General features: G+C 58.6%; 1 protein-coding gene across 3 annotated transcripts in view; it reads right to left on the reverse strand.

The window, feature by feature from the left end:
• The window catches only part of LOC112106321 (protein CBFA2T3), a 64,957-nt gene that overhangs the window by 4,667 nt on the left and 38,895 nt on the right, over positions 1 to 21,395 (reverse strand). For 2 of the 3 annotated variants that reach the window (XM_024199494.3, XM_024199493.3), the window contains exons 2-8: positions 18,600 to 18,749; positions 13,074 to 13,151; positions 10,100 to 10,341; positions 9,503 to 9,592; positions 4,216 to 4,397; positions 2,530 to 2,780; positions 664 to 749 (exon numbers count right to left, since the gene is read on the reverse strand). In XM_024199494.3, the coding sequence (XP_024055262.1) occupies positions 664 to 749; positions 2,530 to 2,780; positions 4,216 to 4,397; positions 9,503 to 9,592; positions 10,100 to 10,341; positions 13,074 to 13,151; positions 18,600 to 18,720 (1,050 nt within the window). In that variant the 5' untranslated portion in view covers positions 18,721 to 18,749. The remainder of the gene's footprint in view (positions 1 to 663; positions 750 to 2,529; positions 2,781 to 4,215; positions 4,398 to 9,502; positions 9,593 to 10,099; positions 10,342 to 13,073; positions 13,152 to 18,599; positions 18,750 to 21,395) is intronic. The other variant, XM_024199495.3, reaches the window with a different exon arrangement.

The following is a 21,395-nucleotide window of genomic DNA, read 5'->3' on the forward strand; positions in this document are numbered from 1 at the left end:
GGAGTGTGTCTACAGCAGGTTTGTGTCTGTCCCGATTTGCACGAGGGGAGTGTGTCTACAGCACGTTTGTGTCTGTCCCGATTTGCACGAGGGGAGTGTGTCTACACAAGGCACACATCAATGGAGTTACACTCAGCACACTTCCTGTGGCTTGCCAAGCCCTGAGAAGGCACCACCTTTGCAATGGCTGGTTCCCAGGACTTTCCCCTAGGCCAGGGCAGCCGGCCAGGGCTCAGAATGGGGAACCGTAAGCCAGGGCACACAAAACGGGGTCCTGACTCAAATTCCAGCAGACAGGGACCCCAGGGCTCCAAGGAGGGGCGGGGTCCGGCAGCTGGGAGACGGGGTTCAGTTTCTGCAGGGTTCCTGGCTCAGGAAAAGCCATCCGTTTCAGGGGGGACTTCCCCGGAGCCAGGGCTACAGGAGCAGGCCCCACCTTGAACGTCAGAGAAGATGGTGAGTAGCACGGGACAGGAACCAGAGAAGTCCGGACGAGTTAACCTAGGAGCCCCTCTGTGGAGGGGCCAGAGCTCATGTTCTGTAGAGCAATTAATCCATGCCCTTCCCCCCACCCCCCCGTAGTGAGCACAAATGCCACAGCCACCCCAGTGCCCGGCAGGGCTGCCCAGGTAACAGACAGCGGCGCGCGGGGCTGCTACGTACGTTGTTGAGGTGTTTCCACTCCTCAGCCCACTCCCTGTCTGTTAGTCTGTGGTCGATCACTTCCTCCTGGCGGGAGCCGTGCACGGCTGGAAGAGAACACGCAGGTCAGCGAGAGCCAGTCACCCTGGCCCAGAGCTCTGGGCACCCCAGGGGCTCCAGTTACGGCTGTGTTTTATGATCTGTGTTAGGACAGCACCTCGGGGCCGTGCTCCGGGATTAGGGCCCCTTATGCTGGGCACTGTACAGAGCAAAGAGATGAGAGCAGTGCTGGCGGGCAAGGGGTGTGCCTGGCCCACGCAGCATGCTGGGAGGTGTCGTGCAGGGCCTGGGGCTGGAGCACGCTGCTCTGTCTTGGGCTGCACCCGCTCAAAGAGCTCGACACGGGCCGGCAGTGGAGTCATGCCCCACGGCAGGAGAGGCCATCAGGGAAAAAGAGAGAGAGAGAGAGAGAGACGTTCGAAAATCAGTGCAGTCTCTATAGCCTCCATACAGCCCCCACTTGGGCCAGCTCTGGAACACAGGGCACTGTCTGAGCAGCCCGGACAGGCTAACTAACAGGGAGACGCTTCGCCTTCCCTTTGCTAACCGGGGAATTGGGCTTTGGGCTGCTGCCAGGGCTGCCCATGTGCCAGGAACGGGGTCGCCCTCCCAGCAGCCCTGGGTCAGCACCTACACCTCTGCACTGCTGCTGACGGGGGCAGCGCTCTCCTGCCAATCACTCATGGACGACCCTCTTTACGGGCCCTTCCCTGCAGGAGACCCTGCAATAACAGCTGCCCACCCCGGTCCCCGGTCCCCTTTCCAACAACTTATCTTCTCAGCGGCGGGAAGGGGGCATTGTGCAGGACCACCAAGAACTCAGCCTTCCTAGGACACCCGGCAGCCCCAGAATGGGTTTTCCCAGGGAGTCAGGGACTGAAATGCTGAGTGATTTGTGTAACCACTGCGCACTAACCCGGACTCTGACCAAGCTCCGCTTCTGTCCACACACCACTCAGTCTGACTCGGGTCACAAGCACTCAGGACCTGGGTCCTAGGACCCTGCTAGGGGGTGGGTCAGAGCCCGAGTCCCACTGGGACTGGGGTCGAAGCCTGGGCACTGTGCAGTGTGGCTGCAGGGCAAGCCAGAGACTCGAGTCAGAAGGGCTGTGCAGCGCAGTAGGGACACCTCGGATACAAAGCAGTGTGCACGCTCGAATGCGGGCCCTCGAGCCTGAGTCCCCCAGACCTGGGTTTACAATGCGTGTAGATAAGCCCTCAGCAGCTCTGCCTCTCCTCCTGAAAGATGCCTCCCGCCTTGGCTTGGTACTGCTGTGACTCCAGCTATTTCTGAGTAGCATGCCCGGGATCCGGAGCGCTGCCCTTCCTCCGGGAGAGCCAGCCCCTGCTCTGCTCTCTCTAGCTACCCAGGGGCAACTCCTCTCCACGGTGTCCTTACAGCACCCGCCACAACAGAGCTCGCTTCCCTCCGCAGAGCTGGGGCCGAATCCGTCACCCGGTGTAACTCCACTGCCTGCAGTGGGTTGGGCCCTCTGTCTCCACCCTGCCCCAACTGCCAGCCTCCCCCCGGCTCACCTCACCCGTCCCTTCGTTACGCTCTCAAGCCACCCAGAGCCATGGAGGCTCCCTCCCTTGGCCCGTGCTTTGTGGTGGCCAGTCCCCACCGGACTGCGCACGCTCCAGGGAGGCAGCCTGCCCCCCGGTGAATTCCCAGGCACCTCCCCTCGGGCAGGCAGTCTAGGGTGCCCCTTCCCTAGACTGCACGGAGCAGTCTGGCCCCTGCAGCAGTGGAGGGGAAGGGATGCTCTCCGGGTCGTCTCTCAGGGAGGTCAATCCCCCCGAATGCCCACTCCGCCTCCCACTCACCCACTTGCCGGTGGCGCTCCCGGAGCTCCCTGGGGTCGGGGTGCCGGTACGTGTCCCGGTAGTGGTGCGCCATGGCCATGTCCTCCAGGCGGTAGTGCGGGGGTGGTGGCGGGGTGGGGTGGGGCAGCCCATTGGGCTGGTGGCTTAGCCCGTTGCTGGGGCTGTACCGCTGAGCGGGGCTCATGGTGCACGGCCGTTTGCTGAGGTGTTCGGGGTGCAGAGGGTCTCGGTCCGAGCCGTTCTCTTTGGTCCTGCTCCAGAGGAGAAAAAGGGCGACCTGGTTACAACACTGGGAAAGGGCTTCCTGACCCTCGGCTCCTTTGCAAAGGGCTTTGAGCCCCAGCCGCTGAGCCCAACTCTGACACTGACTCCCACGGGGGCCTTGGGCAAGTCACTGCCCTTCCGTGCCTCAGTTTCCCCCTCTGCCAAATGAGGGAGGATGATCCTGACCTACAGAACCTGAGGGTAAGTGTCTCCAGAAATGCAACTAGCTACCAACATATCCAGTCCAACCTGGAGCCCGCATCATTGCGTCCTGGGTGCAGTGAGTGATTCCTCCGAGCAGGGGGAGTGCTGAACTCAGTCTGAACTAGACAGCTGTGGGCCAGATTCGTCTCTGGCTCCTGCCTGCTCATGCACTGGCCCCCTGCAGGGCAGTCTGCTGGGTGACGGGGCACATGGCCAGGGAGGTAGGGGGCTGTATGGCTACACAGCACACTAACCCGGGCTCTGACTCAGGTTTGAGCCGCAGTCCTTCTTCTGTCCACACACCAATCAGTCTGACTCGGGTCACAAGCACTCAGGACCCGGGTCCTCAGACCCTGCTGTGGGGAGTCTCATTGTGACTCGGGGCCAAGCCCCGTCGCTGTGCAGTGTGGACACAGCTCAAGCCGCGGACCTGAGACAGAAAGGCTGTGCAGCGCAGTGTAGATATGCTAGCACGGCTGCGAGACCCCGGTCCAGCACCTGTAAGCCCCAGTTTACCATGCAGTGTGGACGCTCAAGCCCTGGCTTAGAAACCCAGAGACCCTCAGGCCCAGGTTCCATAGACCCAGGTTAACAATGCAGCGCAGACATGCTGTTGGGTGGCACTGGTCACAAAGAGGTGTGTGGCCAGGACGGCTGGAGGTGCTGATTCCTGCCCAGACAGCTCGCCTGGTGCCTGGGTAGAGATGCAAGCTGCCCACCTTTCTGGGAAGCCCCAAGGAGGCGGATGGTGGGAACTTCAGCTGCCCCCTACTGGAGTGAACCTCCCCTCTGGTGCAGGGGGCTTAGTCCTGACGTACCCCCAGATCCCAGGAGCCCCGAGGGCTGCACACGGTGGGGAAATGCTCCAGGCCATGTGACATTCCCCATTCACAGCGATCAGGAATGGGCGCAGCTCCACACCCCACAGTGCCTGGAGTCTGGCTGTGAGTGGCCCAACGTGCCTGCCATGCTCTCTGGAGCAGGGTCTCGCGAGCCTGGGCCCTTGAGCTTGGGCAGGGGAAAGGCTGGCGGAGAGTACTCAGGAGATTGCCCTGCCCCAAGCCCCACCCCTAAAAGGTGGGGAGCTGGGAACGGCTTTATCCTCTCCTCCTTGCTGGGTCGTGCCCACTCGCCGCGGGCCCCGTGCTCACCGCATGACACTAGCCCCGGGAGCTGGGTGGGGCTCCTGGAAAGCAAGCGCGAGCCTCCGGGTCCTACCTGTCTGGTGTCCTCCTCTTGCCAGTCTCGGTGACCTCCAGGAGCAGCTCAGAGGAGTCGATGGGGGAAGAGGCGTTGGCATCGAGCAGCAGCTGTTCGTGCTGGGCCAGGTACTGGGCTGGGGTCTGCTTGGCCATGCGGGCGCAGTGGAGCAGCTCGCGCTGCAGCAAGGGCAGGTTGGCCTGCAAGTGGGGCAGAGACAGAGTAAAGCCCCCGCCAGCCCCAGCACTCCCCCCACCACCCACTTTTGCACAGACAAGCTGTCCCAGGCTGGGCTCCATTGCCTTGCAGGGGTGGGCCACGAGGGGGCTCCTTACTCTGCGTCCCTCGCAGACCGGGAAGGGCCAAGATAAACGGCAGAGGATGCCGGCCTGACAGGGAGGGAGGAGCTTCCTCACCCGCTGCTGGCTCTGCCAGAGCAGCCCCCAATGCAAGGATCCCATCTGCCTTGTCTGACCACACGGCCAAGAATTCGCCGCCCTTGGCCAAACCGCCCGTGTGGGTCAGTGCCCGGGTCTCGGGTCTCCGTGCAGCAGCGCTTCCCCGTCCCCAGGCATTGCTGGGGAAAGCAGGGGTGTAGCACACCCTTCCCCCGAACCAGCATAATGAGGTTCCCTCCCTCGAACCCCCAGTATCGGCCGGCTCAGCCTGAGCCTTGGCCGTGTTAGACACGACACGAGGATTCTCCTACACTTCTGGCCAGGAGACGTGGGAGTTACCCCATAACGACCAGCTGCAGGGTTTGTGGCACCTTCCCCGGAAGCAAGGTACAGGACACTGGAGTAGATGGATAATTGGACTGATCTAGAATGGGAATTGCTATGTTTGGGCAAACCTCCCCCGGTAACAGCAACAGACAATTGCTAGCACCTGGCCAGAATCCCAGCTGTATGGATTCAACCAAGCACCCGGCTAAGGTCTCCCTCCGTGCCTTCAGCCCCTCCTTTTAGCCATCAGAGTCAGGGGCTGGGAGCTCACCGGGCTTTGGAAGTCCCAAAGTTTCTGTAACCAGCAGGCATCACTGCCGTTTGCTCCCATCCCATGGGCTCCTGAGGGGGGCTGCGGTTTGAGCTCCTCTGTAGATCATTTTGAGGCCAGGGCTGCTAGCCTTACTCGCCCTGAGGAGCGCCTTACTCAGTAAGTAGCTCCACTGATTGCACTGTTGCTGCTAATTCGAATGAAGGGTGACAGAATCAGGCCCATATATACCCTGGCTAGGGAATGGGCTTCCCCCGTCCCCCGACCCGGAGACGGATTCTAAGCCACGTAAAGCACTTGGGGCCAGATCCAACCCCAGCCAAGGGGATGGAAAGGCCCCTGTTGGATTTCAATGGGGGGGGGGGGGTTGGATCTGGCCCACAGATGCCACAGGGATGGGCACCAGACAACCCCCGGGGATAAGACGAACACAGATCACAAAAGCCCAGGGCTTCTCCTGCCTATCAGCACATGTGGTTTACACAGGCTGCGTCCGCTCCTCCAATACCGCGGCCACTCGTGGTGCCACGTTTACTTTCCCTTAGCCAGCGCTTGGGAGCGGCTTTGGGGGTGTTCCTAGCCATGCCGCCACCCAGGCGAGAGCCCCCCCCAGGGCAGACCAGGAGAGCCCCACCTGTCCCTGGGTGGGGCCATGGCCAGCTCGGACACCAAGAGTCGCTCGCCTCTCCAATGTGTGCATTTGCAGGGGAGGAAGGACTTGTAAATAAACTCCCCCACCCACGGAGTTTCTCAGGGAGCTTCCACCCCGAGAAGAGCATCCAAAGCAGAAATGATTAAGCAGCAGAAACACATTTTTATCCAAGCGCTTTTGCTGCCAGCCCCGGTTTTCGATTTAGGCAGCTGATCCTCAGCCAAATCGCCATCTGTTGAACATGTTCGAGTTGAGCTGAGAAAATGTGCTGCTGGAGATTTGAGGGCAGCATGCCCCTCCCCCCCCCCTAGTTCCCCCTCTCCCCAGTTAAATAAATAATTTTTTAAAAACCGGAGTCTGGGAAACATACTGGGGCTGGCTGGTTGCAGTTAGCGTAATGAGAAGCAGCTGGCGTCCTAGGTGGAAACAGCTGGGAGCAGGGTGCCAGGGGATCAGACAGCACAGGGAGTGTTGTCAAATGGCTCCTCTGGCCAGAGAACCGCTGAGCCTCACTCGGGAACTGCAGCCAGGAGCCGGATTTTCAGAGCGCCCCAGGACCTGAGGTCTGGGAGCACCAGGCACAGAGGTGCCACGGAAGCCAAGCTTCTCCAGGGCACCGTCACATCGGCCTCTGCCCAAGGATCTGGAGCCAAGCCTTCCCGGCAGGGAGCACTGGCCCTCTCTGATGGGCATGGAGCTTGGAGGACAGGGCAGCATCTCCCGGAGCGGGGCAAGGAGACGTACCCTCACCCTCCAGGCTGCGGCGCTCGGTCTCCTCTAGCTTTGGACAGCAGAGGAAGAAGCATCAGAAACTGCAGGTCCTGCCCAGTGCCCAAGACATGGATCCCCCAGCTGGCCCCCTGTGCCCGCCTTCCTCAGCGGTTAGGCAAGTGGGTACGACTGCCCGACCAACGGCACTGCAGGCAGCGGAGAGACTAGGTCCACTTGGAGCTCTGCCCCGAGAGCCAGGCCAGCAGCAATGTCCCTGATCCCCTCTCCTCCCCAGGGCCGCACTGACCGCAGCTGCCTGAGGGGCTGCTGTGCCGGGCCCAGGCCCTGAATGGAAAGGGGCATTGGGGGGATCAGGGGAAAACACAATACAGACTCACAGAGCCAACTCCTTGCCCCACGGTAATAAATCCCTCGCCATCTACAGCACTTTCCATAGACCACCAAACTCAACCGCACAGCAACCCTAGGAGGGACAGCTTATTATTACCGCCCTTTCACCAGTGGGGAAACTGAGGCACGGAGCAGTTACGTGACCTACCCAGGGCCATAGGAGGCAGTGTCAGAGCCCATAACTCAAAGCCTGATTTTCAGAGGTGCTGTGCACCCACAGTTCCCATTGGCATCAGTCCGACTTGCGAGAGCCCAGTACTTCTGCACGTCAGGCCCTTTTTTTGCCTCCCTGTGCCTCGGTTTCCCCATCCACATAGCAGGGAGAATAGCACCTATCTCCTGGGGGCATTGTGGGGCTTGGATTAATAAAGCCCACTCCTGCAGCCATAGAACAAAGAGCAACAGGATCAGGTCCTTCATGCTTGAGATTTTCAAACCAGTCCAGGTGACTGGCCACGTAGCTTTCATTCATGTCAATGGAACCTGGGTGTCTAAACCTCCTAGGCTGCTTTGAAAATCTCAGCCTATGTCTCTAAAGAGCTTTGAGATCCTCCGGCAGAAGCTCTGATTTTATACTCAGTTTCCCCCCGGACAGAAGGACGGGAGCAGGCGAGCCCACCCTGCCTGACGCGGCTGTGTGTGGGGCCAGCGCCGAATCGCCCCAGAGCACTCTTAAATGTTGAAACCCTTTGCCGTTTGATAGGAGTGGAATACACCGGCTCCGAGAGTGCTGGAGGCTGCTCTGGCCAGATTCCTGCGGCTAGTTCAGAGCCATCGGGATAGAACCCTTGGGGCCGGGGCGGGGGAGATAATAAAGATGCAAGGGGGGGGACTTCCCACCCCCCCCTCCGATTCCTCTGATAAACAAGGGCAGCTGAAGCCAGCCCCGGAGCATCGGCTGTACATATTTGGTTTGAGAGACATGCCAGGGCGCTGAGAATCCCTCCAGAGCGGGGCGACAGAGCAGGCTCAGGGCGGAATTAAAAGGCAAATATAAAAGGGAGATTTTTAATGAATTGCACGTGGTGAGCAGCTGGGCCTAGCCCTGCTTTTTGCTGCACACAGCTCGGCATGTGGGCGAGAGCGGGAGTGCACCTGTACTGAAGAGCTGCGGGACGTCCTGGGGGCTGGGGAGGGGGCAGCACAGGTTACCCCCTCCCCACCCCCACATTTCCCAAACCAACAGACTCAGCTGCGAAGCTGGAACTGCTGAGACCGGAGAGTGAGAGCCCGGGAAAGAGAGAGGGGTCGGGCAACAACTGAGTTAAAGCTCAGCGAGCCCCCCTTGCAGCTCCTGCTCCGGTCCAGGGCCTCCTTCCTCACCTGGGGACGTCGCCGGCTCCCACCAGGCAGCAGCCCAGTCCCAGGAGCTGCCCTTTAGGTTAGGCAAAGCAAACTGGTTTCCGTTTGTAACTGTCTTGCCCTTTGAAATGCACTCGAGAATGGCATCAGTGCGTCTGTCATCCCTTTGCATCCCAGGCTAGTAATCCTGTGTAACCCACCCCGCCCCCAGCGTTCACTTTCTGTTTATTTAAAACGGGGCAGAGCTGGGTTTCTGTCACAACGTGGCTGGCCTGGGGGGCGGGGGGCGGGGGAGGAAGGGCATAGCTCTCCAGCTGGGACTGATCAGCTGCCTCCCAGCTGAGGCTGTGATGGGGCCATGGGTCCGGGGATAGCAGGAGCTCAGGTTCTGGGCAGAGTGGGTAGGGTAGGCTCTGCAGGGGAAAGAACCCAGTTTGCATGTGACACTCAGCGTGTGGCCTGGGAACAGACAAGGGAGCAGACTGGGAGTAGATAGGCCCCTGCAGGAGATCCCGAATCGGGGAAGGGACACGACTGACGTGCTGAATTTGTGTTATTTGGGAAAAGAACCCGAAGAAAAGGGGCCTGGAATCCCGTGGCTGGAGAGCGCTCTTTGGTGCACGGACCCCGGGCTTACAGCGCCCCACAAAGCTTACTAGGCAGAGACAGGGCTTCCCGTTGGTTTGAAACGTTCCATGGAAGTCAAGACGCCCCCTCTGCGGCACTGGGAAGCCAAACACAAGCACCTCGGCTAGTGCAGAGACAAGGGCTTGCTGAGTTCCCCGGTCCAAAGCTGGGGGCAGCGGGAGAAGGGAATGTGCCACCCCAATGGGGAGGAGGGAGTGAGTCCTTCAAAGCATGTTCCTGTGCGTGTGAGCGGAGGGGGTGAGCCCGAGGAACACGGGGAAGGGGGTTCCTGGCTTCCTAAAATTACAACATTCAGGCAACCAACCCAGCACGACCCCCCCACTCCCGCCCAACTCTCCTGGGCTCCACCCCAGAGCTCCCCAGCTCCATGGGATCTGTCCCCATCTGACTCAGGTATTTGCATGTTCCTTGACAGAGCCGATAAATTCTTCCCATAGCCCAGGCGTCTGATAAGCGAGCCACCCACAGCAACCACAGCAAGTCAAAGGGTGCCTGATGCCGCAGAGCTCCCCCATAGGGTGTCATCGGGGGCTGGTGGGGCCACGGCCCTGGGCTAGACAGGACTGGGCGGCATAAGGGACCTACCTTCAAGAAGGGGATGACGAAGGGGCGCAGCGGGAAGTTAGTCGCCTCCTGGAGCTTGGAGTGGAACTCTTCGATGGTCAGCGTGGAGTTCTGCGAGGCAGAGAGAGGGTCAGGCTCCGAGAGGAGTCACCAGCCCGTTCACACGGCCAGCCATTCGCCGCACTGACCCCGCTTCTCCCTCCCACCAGCCTGGGGGCAGAGCTGGGCATTTCCACTGGGCTCTAGAATTCCCATGGCTACCGCCACAGGCCCTGGGCTACTAGCCACACGGAGCTGGGCTGGGGAGGGGCAGGTCAGTTCATTTGGACAATTCCCTCTTCACCTCTGCATTTCGGTGCAGGGCTTGAGGCCACAATGGGCAATTTGTACCCGGTGACAAATGCAGGAGAAATTCCCAGTTTTGCTGGGGGGAGAGAGGGGGAGAAGTTTGCTTCTGGGAAAACGGCAAATTTTTTCCGCAGAGCAAATTCAGGAACACCAGCAAAAATCTCTGCGGAGTTGGCCTCACAGCTCTGGGAGGGAAAAGCCTGGCTCGGTTACAGCTACGTCCGTCTCTCCGATGGGGCATGCCGGACAAACACGCCCCACAGAACGTACCACAAGCCCCAGCACCAGCGTGCGCACCCGCTCCCCGATCTCCGGGGAGATGTCGTTCCCAAACTGCTGCAGGGTGGTCAAGAAGCGCTTGAGTTTGCTGAGCTGCCGGGCGCCGCAGGCGGGAGGGAGCTGATGGGTGGACAGGGAGGCAGTGGAGGAGGTGGCAGGCCCGTTGCTGAACCCGTTGGGGGTGGAAGGAGCTCCATTGATAGCGGTAGGGGAGTGGCTGCTTCCATTCATTACTGCAATGAGAGAGACAGAGAGACGGTCACTGGAGAAGACACTGGCTTTCAAGACCAGTGGCTGGCCTCTGGCAGAACGCTGTAATGGGCTTCTAGCAAGTAGCGCTGTCCCCCACTGGAGAGAATCAGAACGACTCTACTATGTGCCATAGGCTCTAGACAGCCAGAAGCTAATGGGGATTTTCCTTTACCAAAGTGGGCTTTTTGGAGCAGGAGGCTGAGTTCTCAGTGTGCGGATGGTGATCTGCAGAGAGGATGCCATGCGCAGGTCCTGTGCAGGGAAGGGAGGTGGGAAGACGTGTCAGCGAGGGGAGGGCAGGCAGCACGGGGCGTGGGGGTGTCAGCACCAGGGGGCAGGGAAGATATGTCAGTGTTTGGTGGCTACATGGGGAGTCCGGCTGTCTCACAACGGCATGTTGCAAACAGAAGGGAACGTGAACGGCAATATCCGGCCACGGCAGCTTCCAATCGACAGCCAAGCAGCAGGGCGATCAGCCACGGCCCCCGCGGGTAAATGAATGTGCCGTGAAGCGGCCGTGTGCTCATCAGGCCCAATAAATCAATAACTCGCCCTGCTCCCGGAAAGACCTGGCTCAGCCAGTCATTTAACAGCGACACAAACACAACGCGCGAGGACAGCAGAGCCTGTCTGGAAATCCTGCCCCTCGCTGCACAGGGGGCTCTGTGTATCAGCACGTGGCCTCTGCTGGACCAGAGCATGGACCGGAAGGAACAACTCGCCTTCTCCAGCCCCACGGAGAATCCGCAGGACAGCCAACGAGGGCTCCAGCCCGGGCTGTCACCACGGGGATGGGGAGCACTTTGCATCAGCCTCGGCAAATACAACCTGACAGCGGAGCGAGGGCCTGAGGCTGCTCGACTGGCTGGGATGTTTGCAGGTGGTGATGTCTAGGGCTCGCTCCTGCACGTGCCAAGCGCTTCCAAGGGCTGCTCATGCAGGGCCAAGCCCCAGGAGCCAACTGCCAAGGTGTTCAGCAGCCCGGGGGGCAGGATGGGCGCAGAGCTCTTTGGAAAATCCAGCCCTAACTCACCTCAGCCATACATGCGGCTATCTGCAACCACAGAATGAAAGGCCCTGACATCTGCTTTCTAACCCTGCAGAACAATCGGTTGCATTAAAGCTGTGCCTGCAGCGTTTGAACCCGCAGCAGTGGATCCTCGGCACTTACAGGCCGTGCATTTCCTAGCGTGTGCAGAGATCAACCCCCTAGGAAAGGTGCCTTCATGCCAATCGCTGCTGAGCAATCGCCCTCTCCTGTCCACAGAAAGTAGAGAGGGGATTGTGCTGCTAGGTCCCGCCTACCCCACCCGGCATCAGCCAGGGCAAGATTGCGCCAAGCCCTGGGCACTTCTGCCCGTTGTCCAGCGCAGCTTGAAATCACAGAACCAGCACAATTGCTGGGTAATTACACTCCGGGGGAATCCACTCCCTGGATAGCCCATCAGTTACAGGCTTTTCACCAGTCTCCCCCCTCTGCCTAGTCCCCACGTCTCCCCGGAGCAGGAACCGCAGCAGCTAGAAGCGCAACCCAGGAAACAGAGTCGCTCGGAAAAGCAGAGGGATTCCTGTTCACAGGCTCCGTGACACAGTGCATGTCTCCCCCCCGCCCCCCGGTGCAAATCACATCCATGAAATCAGGGCGCCGAGTCCCCCTGAACATAGCTCTGCTGGGAACACAAACCCCAAAGGGCCCCACGATTCGCCCTGAGAAAATACAGCCGCTGAATAGCCCCGTGGCTCTCAAAATCCCCCCTTCCTGCGTTCACTACTAACCTGCCCCGCTGTGGTTATGCTTCTTGGAAACCAGCAGCCCTGACTCTGGTGTTTTCTCAGGCTCCCTCTCGCTCTACTACGAAGCAATATCAGCCGCTTGCTAAAGAGATGCCGAAAATAACCCCCTGGCCACAACTGCTTTTATTCCAGTGACAGGTGTGTTACTAAGTTAAACTCCGCACATGGCCCCGACGGAAGGTTTGTGGACGCAGCCTGCACCCTCGTAGCCAGCTCTGCTAACGGGGGAGCGAGCGGGTTGGGAAAAAGTCCCGTTCGGACTGAGACGGTAAAAAACGAACAGCGGCAGCCTCCTTGAAAGCACCCTCCCTGCACGCTCTCATGTGCTCACACCCACAAGCGCTGGTGGTGAATTCGCTGCTCCCACAAGGCGGGGGCTAACAGACAGCAATGGACGCAGACACCCGGGACTCCAGGATCAGCTGCCAGAGGGCAGATCCCAGCACTGGTCCCACAGAACGGTGTGTTTGCCAGCTCCCCATCCTGCCCCTACGCTGGGCTGGAGCCGTGTCCTGCGATTGCTGTGCACCACTCAATGAAAGAGCTCGTTGCCTGTGGCTGTGACCCGGCTCCCCACGCCCTGGGGCAGAGTGCAATGCCCACGGAGCAGGCTATGCGCTTGGGAGCTCCCTTAACGGCCCTGTGTCCCTGTGCTCTGTGGAGGAGGCAATATCCAGGTAAAAGCAGTGCCCCAGCTTCACCCCAAGCGCCCCCACCCTCCCACGGGGCGGCATACCCCATCCAGCTCCTGCCTGCCACGCAGCAGAACTGTGCCGGTTCTGCCACCCACGCAGAAGCACGGGGTAGGACGTCCCTCGCACTCGGTGCAGCATTAAGGACACGGGGTTGCTCTCTGGGGGAGGGAGAGCTGAGGTGGGCTCTGGGTCTCTCATTAGAGGGTATGTTTCATTTTACTTACAAAGACAGACCATCGACCATTTCAAGCAACCATGAAAACGGCCGCGAGGCAGAAACGTCGGAGGCCCAGCTTCTTGATCTGCAAGCAAAATAAAACACACGCTATCATGAGAGACCAGAGGGGGCAGCTTTCCACAGTGCTGGGCGGGGGCTGGGCTGCTTCGGCCCCCGTCTGCTTGAACTGGAGCTGCGTGGTGAAAATCCAGAGGTGAGAGACTTAACGGACTTCTCCTTGGAATGGACTGTGGGTCCCTGCCTTGAAAAGGCCTGGCCATGCTTCCTAAATGGCATTGATCATCCAGGGACCTCCAAGCACTTTGCAGGGATCCATAAAGGTAGCCTCGCCACTCCCAGGCGAGGCAGGTATCACAACCCTGCCTTGGGGAAACTGAGGCAGAGAGAGGGGAAGCAACTGGCCCAAGTCACACAGCGACTCAGTGGCTGGGAACAGAACCCTGCACTAGCCATTAGACAAAGTTCCCTGGATGGGGCAGAATTGCCACTGTCCCAAAGCAGGCAATTCAGGGGATAAATACTGACCTCTGAATCCAACATGGCCCTCTAGTGTCTGGCACCCCCCGGCTGCCTCCCTGAGTCCGACACTCTTACTAACCTCCTCAGCTTCTGCCCTGTCCCACGGCTTCCTCCCCCCGTGCTGCACAGAGCTCTCAAGAGTGGTAACCATTAAGTTTGCTGGTTAATAAAGTCCCTGATTTACAGGGTAAGTCTCAGTGCAGACCTGAGTCAGGCGGTTTGCTAATATTCACTAGGACTAAGTGCAAAAGGGACAACTTAAAATTCTTTTGCCTTTTTGTAACCTTTATGCATGCTCAATACATACAGAGCATCACCCTCAGCTGCAGTGTGGCTAGGAAAAACCCGGCATGTTGGAGGAGGGGGACACCCCGCTCCACACAGATGCACACGCACAAACCCAAGTACGAATTAAGAGGCACCACATCTGTTGCAGAGCTCAGATTAAAAGCAAAACCCATCAGATCACAGACGATCAGAATCCGATTTCTAATTAGAGAACAGCTGGTTCCAAACCCAGTGCTTGTACTGACTGGGAATGCAGCTCAGGGTTAAAAAAAAAACCAAACCAACCCGCTACCAAACACACCTTAAAGAGATTGGGTCTTGCCTGGATTCTCTTGAGCGGAGCAGATGGAGCAGCTTTGCCGTTCGAAGGCTAAGCAGTTGTCAAAGGCATTGGTGGGTTGTTGTTTTTTTTGTTCTTAGCATTTATCAGCAAGAAGCTGTTCTATTTGGTCATGAGGCAAGGCTCTCTGCTGGGGTGGGAAGGGGAGTCTCTTACAGATCTAGACCAGCTATTTCACAGAGCAACAGCTATGCCAGTGCAGAGGATACACACACACACACTCACATTCGTACAGTTACTCGTGGGCCATTGGCGCTGTCGTTTGTAGAACGGTTGTTGGCAGTGATGTAGCTGCGTTGGGCCGGAAGAACAGCTCTGGGCAGCTCCAAAGCTGGTCTCTCTCCCCAACACAAGTTGGTCCAGTAAAAGATGTCACCTCTCCCCCCCTTTGTCTCGCTCATTGGCACAAAGGGGCAAACAAAGTATGGCAAGGTGCCTGCAATCTCCTCTCCCTCCACTGGGGGCTCCACTGCTGGTTGGTGCAAGCCCCCAAAGTAGGTGGTGCTGGCCAGGGAGTCATTGGGGAATGCCACCGGAGTGGCTGCTGGAGGATTTCCCCACGGACTGAAAGCTCTCTCCCCTAGCAGAATCCCGGGGGACAGCAAGGAGATGCCACGTGCTCCTCCCTGGGCTAGTGGGTGAATGAATCTGGCCCAATAGTTTTACATTTCCAAAGTGATCAAGGCCCAACCCCACCCGCTAACGTCCCCTCTTGTTCCCGCTGCCCGAGGGGGCTAGAGAAAGTGGCCTCCAGCCCACTAAAGCCAAACGGATCTGTTTGCAAAGGGCTCCTCTGTGTCTGCAGGCACCTCCCGCTGCATCTCCTCCATCTGGGTCTCTGGAGCAGCCCGGAGCAGGCTGTAACATGTCTATGTGACTGGCTCCTGCAGCGTGTCCCAGGACATTGCCAGATACAGCATGCAGCCGGTGCACACCAATCCCCAGCCTTCCCCGCTTACTACATGGAGGAGGGTGGCTGCAGCAACTCAGTGGAGAAGCTCTGCGGAAAAGGGGCAGGGCAGGGCTGCCAGGACTAGTCACGCGAGATGACTGATCCTGTGGAAGCTGTGAATGGAAGGGGGAGGGCGGATAGCGGGGTTGGGGACTCAGGTGTGCTGCAGAGACACTGCACAAAGCCCTTGTTGAGCACCAGAGCCCTCCCAGCTGCGTGGTTTAGCTCAGGAGGAGGAGGCCCCCTGGGAGCGTTCCTGGAGCAATTCCCTGTCTGCGCACTCTGACACCTGCGCTCTGTCGGGGATGTGACAGAACGTGGGGGTGTGTGCAACCGGATTATGTGCCTTCTCCTTTAACACCATCCGTCTAGGGCCCTACCAAATTCACGGCCATGAAAAACGCATCCTGGACCATGAAATCTGGTCCGTCCCCCCCCCAAGAAAATTGGTCTTTTGTGTGCTTTTACCCTATACTACACAGATTTAACAGGGGAGACCAGCGTTTCTCAAATCAGGGGCCCTGACCCAAAAGGGAGTTACAGGGGGGTCACAAGGTTATTTTAGGGGCGTTGGGGTATTACCACACATACTTCAATGCCTTCAGAGCTTGGCAGCCGAAGAGAGGCGACTGTTGGCCAGGCGCCCAGCTCTGAAGGCAGCGCCCCCGCCAACAGCAGCGCAGAAGTAAGCGTGGCAGTACTGCAACCCCCCCTGAAATAACCTTGCGACACCCCCACAACTCCTTTTTGGGTCAGGACCCCTGCAATGACAACACCGTGAAATTTCAGATTTAGATAGCTGAAATCATGAAATTTACGATTTAAAAAATGACTGTGAAATTGACCAAAATGGACGTTGAATTTGGTAGGGTCCTAGCTATAATACTCCCTAGCTCTTCTATAGCCCTTTGCATCAGCAGATTTCAAAGGGCTTTACCAAGAGGGTCAGTATCATTATGGGGAAACTGAGTCACAGAGGGGGAAAGTGACTTGCCCAATGTCGCCCAGTAGACCAGTGGCAAAGCTGAGAACAGCCCCCAGGTCTCCTGACTCGCAGTCCAGTGCTCTATGCACTGTCTCCCATTCCACACTATGGTGCAGCGCCATTCACACATCACACATCAGTGTGTTACACTGTGGCACAGCAAGGTTCCAACACATATCGTCACTGCCTGCCTGGAGATACCGACAGCTCCAGGTGCTCAGACACTACACTGATAAGGGTCATGGAAGAAGTAGCTAGCTAGTCGGAGATGTGTATGGGGATCGGGAGATAGGGAGATAGATGACAGGCCATTGGGGAGCACAGGGTTAAATCTATCCCAGGCCCAGCTCCCCAGGCTGTTCCCAGAACTCCTTGCAAGCAGGAATCCTGTTCAGTTTCTTCTTTCTTCTCAGGACAGTGATGGAACGAGGAGTCCGCCACGAACACCCGGACAGGGAGCAAGCAGTTCCCACTAAAGCCAATGGGAGCTGCAAGTGTGCAGGACCATTCAGGGTTGGCCCCGTTGTTTGTACCATGTAACATTTTCAGTGATGGTCACAGGTTGATCCCAAACCGGCCTGTGATGTCCACCTGGAACAGATCCTGACGGCGCCCTGTCACTGGCAGGACAACTGCTCCTCTTCCATCCTTTCCCATGGGACTGGCTCCGCACAGCCTGCCCCAATCGTGCCAGTCTGTGGCTATGCGCTCTAGGGGGCAGGTTTTCTCCAGATCATTTGCTTGCCATGCTGGCCTGACCTCTAGCTTTCCATCCCCCTCCTGGGTGTAGATTGTCCCAAACCTTCCGAGAGTACAGCTTACCCATGTAACAGGGCGCGCTGGCATGCGAGGGAGTGCCCCTGCGGCATGTGCTCCTGGCACCCCCAGCGCTGTGCTGTGTGACAGCTCCATTCGTTTGAAAAGAGACGAAGGAGGCTGCAAAGTCTTAGAGGAAAGGAGGTGGATGAGATCCAAGACAACCTATCAAGGCACCAGCCGCTCCGTGCCTGGTGATAGGAGAGGAATGAAACGGGCTACAACGCTGTAGAAATTAAACTGGCGTGGGTCTCCTTATCCCACCAGAGAAAGGAGAGAACACATCAATGCTGTAGCCTGCAACTGGCAGCCAGTGATAAGGTAATCCCAGATCCCACCACAATGACTTGATGCACACAGGCCATAGGGGAGCACGGGTTAAACCAGCATCAACAGCTCATTACAGCCCGGATCCTGGCACTGCTAAGTCCAGCAGCCCAGTGCCGCAGGGACTTGGCACCAGATGGGAGTTCCCCTTTGTTCGTGGCTTTCCAGCCTGGGGTTCACTGCCATCCCCCTCTCCTCCCCCCGGTTCTTCCTAGAGCTGCTTGACAGTTTGCATTCGTCATTTTGTTGCTGCTGACAAAAATTTGGCCTTTTTTTCTACCAAAATGTTTGGTGGGAAATTGTTGTGTCTCAGGAAATGTTCAGCTTTTTCAGCAGAATTGAGAACAATGGAGCGCTTGTTGCTTTTTTGCTTTTTGGTTGATAAACTGATTCCCCCCGACCCCCCGAAAAATTACAACAAAAACCCCTCCCCAAATGTTTTGTTTCTTCCTCAGATTTTCATGGAAAATATTCATAATTTCCCAACCGGTTCCAGTTGTTTCTGTATTGGAGAGAGTGTTGTCTCGTCGTTATAGTGGGAGGCGAGGGGCGGGCGCTGGCAGTCAGGACATTGACTCAGTGGGTGACTGTGGACAAATCACCCACCCCCTCTTTGTGCCTCAGTTTCCCCCTCTGTGACACGGGGATAACCACACTTCCCTAACCGCAAGGAGCACTTTGAGCAGGAAGGTGCTGGAAGGGCAGGTGCTTTGTGTCCTTTTTAGAAATGCAAATAAATAAGGAACACAAAGGCCCGTTCCAGGACGAGAGCAGTTACTCTCTCTCCACAGCATGAGGCTAACACAGAGGGGTGTGTCTCAGCTTCTAGAGCCCCGGGGCATAGCAAGGGCGGTGATGGAGGAGAGGTGTTATGCCTGCCTACGGGCGTGTGCTCATCAAGAGCATTGGCTGCGGGGCTGGCCAGGCCCCACCTGCCCAGCCTGCCCCTTTGAGGTGGGCAATGCGCACGGTGGCCCCAGCTGAGCCCTGCGTGGTGCCACGCGGGCGCAAGCCAGGGATGCCTGGCTGGCTTCTGCAGGAGAATGTTGGGGCAGGGATGGGGGGAAGATGCTCCTGCCCTTCCCTTCCCCTCCCCATGGCGTCCTGCCCAGGGGCAGCTGTAACAGGGCCCATATGCTGCCCGGTGGCACAGGGCACAGAGCCCTCTCGGGGAGTACCCTTTCCAGGTGACATCTCCGTCAGCCCGACAGGATCCGGCCCCGAGTCTGCTCACCGCGTCCCAGCCCCTCGCATCACCCCAGCCCCGTCTGCCCCGGCTACTCACTGGTGTTTGGCGTGAAGGAGGGGTGCCGCGTGGCTCCCTGCGTGACGGCTGGCGGCGGAGGAGGCATGTTGGGGGGTGTCGATCTGGACTGAGTCTTCACGTCGGCCGGCGAGTCAGGCATTGTGGCTGCCTTCTTCTTCTCTGCACTACCTGCAAGGGGCAGAGACGCAGAGAGCGAGACACAGGTGAGTGCAGCGGATCGGGGTCGCCGGGCCACATGGCACTAGTTAAACCCAGGCTGCTGATCCTTCCCTCGCCCAGGCGCGGACCTAACGCCCACTGGAGTCAGTGGGCATCTTGCCCTGGTCTGCAATGGCCTTTGGGTCAGGCCCTCACGGGAGGTGGCAGCTGTGCAGACCTCTTTGCATTGCAGCCAATCGAAACACACGTGTTTCTCCTCTCACATGGGCAGTTATTCCTGATTCACATCAGCAAGAGGAGGGCATGGTCCCGTGCCCCGTAATGCACACGGCTATGCCACTGGAAAGGCATCACCTTGGACTGAAACGGGCCCCCACATATGTGCCCATTTCAGGGTCCGTCCGTCCCCGCCCGAGGGCCCTTCTCCCATGGTGAGAACCGACCCATTTGTCCCGGGGAACCTCCACGTTTCCAAAACGCCAAATTGGGAACATTCCTTCCAGCAACAATGCATTTGTCCCAAAACACCGAGAACTTCACAAACGTTCTGGGCTGTGAAACGGCCAACATTCCTTGGTTCAGGACTATGGCACAGGAGAGGAGCTTTATGAGTTCCCACAACCCCAAAAGCTGGCGTTTCGGGGATGGGATGGGAGCACGTTTGCTCCTAACTCTGCCTGGGTCACCCCACCGCTCCTTCCTGAGCAAGGCGAGACTCAGATCACCGAGGGGGCAAGGAGGACGGCTCTCAGGGGCGTCCCTTCCTGTTCATTGCAGCGGGGACCCAGTGGGTGCAGGGCGGGAGGAGACGTCTACCCTCCCTGCCCCAGACGGAAAGTGCAATTTCACCCAATGAGCAGTGAACCCTCGGGCTCCTGGGCAGACGCATTATCACCGGGTCCTATGCGCAGTCATGGAGGGCCATGTCCTACCTATACCCTGGGTCTTGGGGGCTCAGCTTTCTTGTACCTGAGCCCCCGGCCATCCATGAGCTCGGCCTCACAGCAACCGGGCATGGCAGAGGGACGTGTCATTCTCCCCGCAGAGAGATGAAGGGCGGAGAGCTCAGAAGGCTGGGGAGAGACGGGTCCCTGGGGAAGCGATTCCCAAAAGCCAGCGCACTAGGTGGGGAGCCGCCTACGCTAGCCAAGGGAAGATGCCAGCCAGGGCTGGTGCACAGCCCCACCGTGCTCTCAGAGGCAGGCACCGAGGTCCAGGCTGCAGGGAGGTGTCGAGCGCCGAGGACGGATCACGCTCATCACTTTTAGCTCAGTGACGAGCGTACTGATCTGGGAAGTGGGAGACCCCCCGGCTCAAGTGCCTCCTCCCCCAAAGGAGGAGAAGGGATTTGCCGCCTGGCAGGCGAGTGCTCTAACCATTGGGCAGGTCTGCTGTGGAGTTCCCTCCATCACTCCGGTTTGAAGCTGTTGCGTTGGGGATAAATAACGAGACTCTGTGGAGCAAGGAGACCGGCTCCTGGTCTCCCCCGTCCTGGGCGAATGCTCTAACCGCCAGGCGACACAGCCACGCTGGGGCTTGTGCGCACTGGCTCGCAAAGAGTCGTTTGGACAAGAGAGCGGGCAAGCGAGCACACCAGCACGAGCATGATTCTGCTGCCTGATGGTTGGCGCACGTACCAGGATGAGGGAGACGTGGGAGCCAGCCCCTGCTCCAGTGGCTCATTCGTTATTTAGCTGCAGCATAACAGCTTCAAGGGGAGGGGCTGGGGCCCGACATCAGACTGTCCTATACCCCGGGGTCAGGGCACGGACTCCCCGTTCAAATCCTTTCTCCCCGTTAGGTGGAGGGGGGATTTGAACCGGCTACTCTCCCACCTCCCAGCTGAGTACCCTAAGAAGCACTGGGCTAAATGTTCCAAGGGAGGCTGTGGTCCTCCTCCCCCGGCCGCCTTGTGCAAGCTCGCTGATGGGGGCCGAGCTGCGAGGCAGCCTCTGAGCACGCTGAGCGGATCAGGCTCCTCAGGCAGGTTAGGCCACCGAACGCCTCTGTGGGGAGATGGGCGTCCGGACGGCCCCAGTGCGCATGCCCCGAGGCAGAGCCATTGACGCCTCCAGGGTTTCAGCAGGAGTTTCGTGCATCGCGGTGATCCCCAAACTGGGGCTTGTGCCTAACTCCGGCGGAGCGTTCAGCCTGAGGGGACGTGCCCCAGGGACACCGGGGGTCTGGGGTAGACCTGAGAACTGAATCCAGAGCTCCTGAGTCCCCACGACTGTGCCTTAAATCACAAGGCCGCCCTTTCTCACCCAGCCAGCCCTCTGCACACCAACATATTGTACAGAGCTCCTCCCGCCCATACGCACAGCACTGTCGGATACACATGTTTATCCAGCCACACAACACTGGATCACATAGCCATCTACCCACCCCGGAAATCCTGTACCATGCACACGTCTTCCCGCATACGTACTAATGCACAGTCCACACGCACCTCTATTAGCACACGCAATATGCCCTGTACACACGCACCCGACAGATCTAGATATGTGTCACGCATGCACAGAGCATGCTGTCATCTTGGCGCTCGTCCCCGAGAACCCATCTCTGCCATGGCACACACCGTCAGAGCAAGCTCCCTGCTGGTTACCTGCCAGTTTGGAAGGAATGGGAATTCTCCCCGGGTCGCCGGCTGGAATG

The sequence above is a fragment of the Terrapene carolina genome, unplaced genomic scaffold, assembly GCF_002925995.2.
Source record: "Terrapene carolina triunguis isolate 2854851 unplaced genomic scaffold, T_m_triunguis-2.0 Scaffold33891, whole genome shotgun sequence".
Taxonomy (NCBI): domain Eukaryota; kingdom Metazoa; phylum Chordata; order Testudines; family Emydidae; genus Terrapene; species Terrapene triunguis.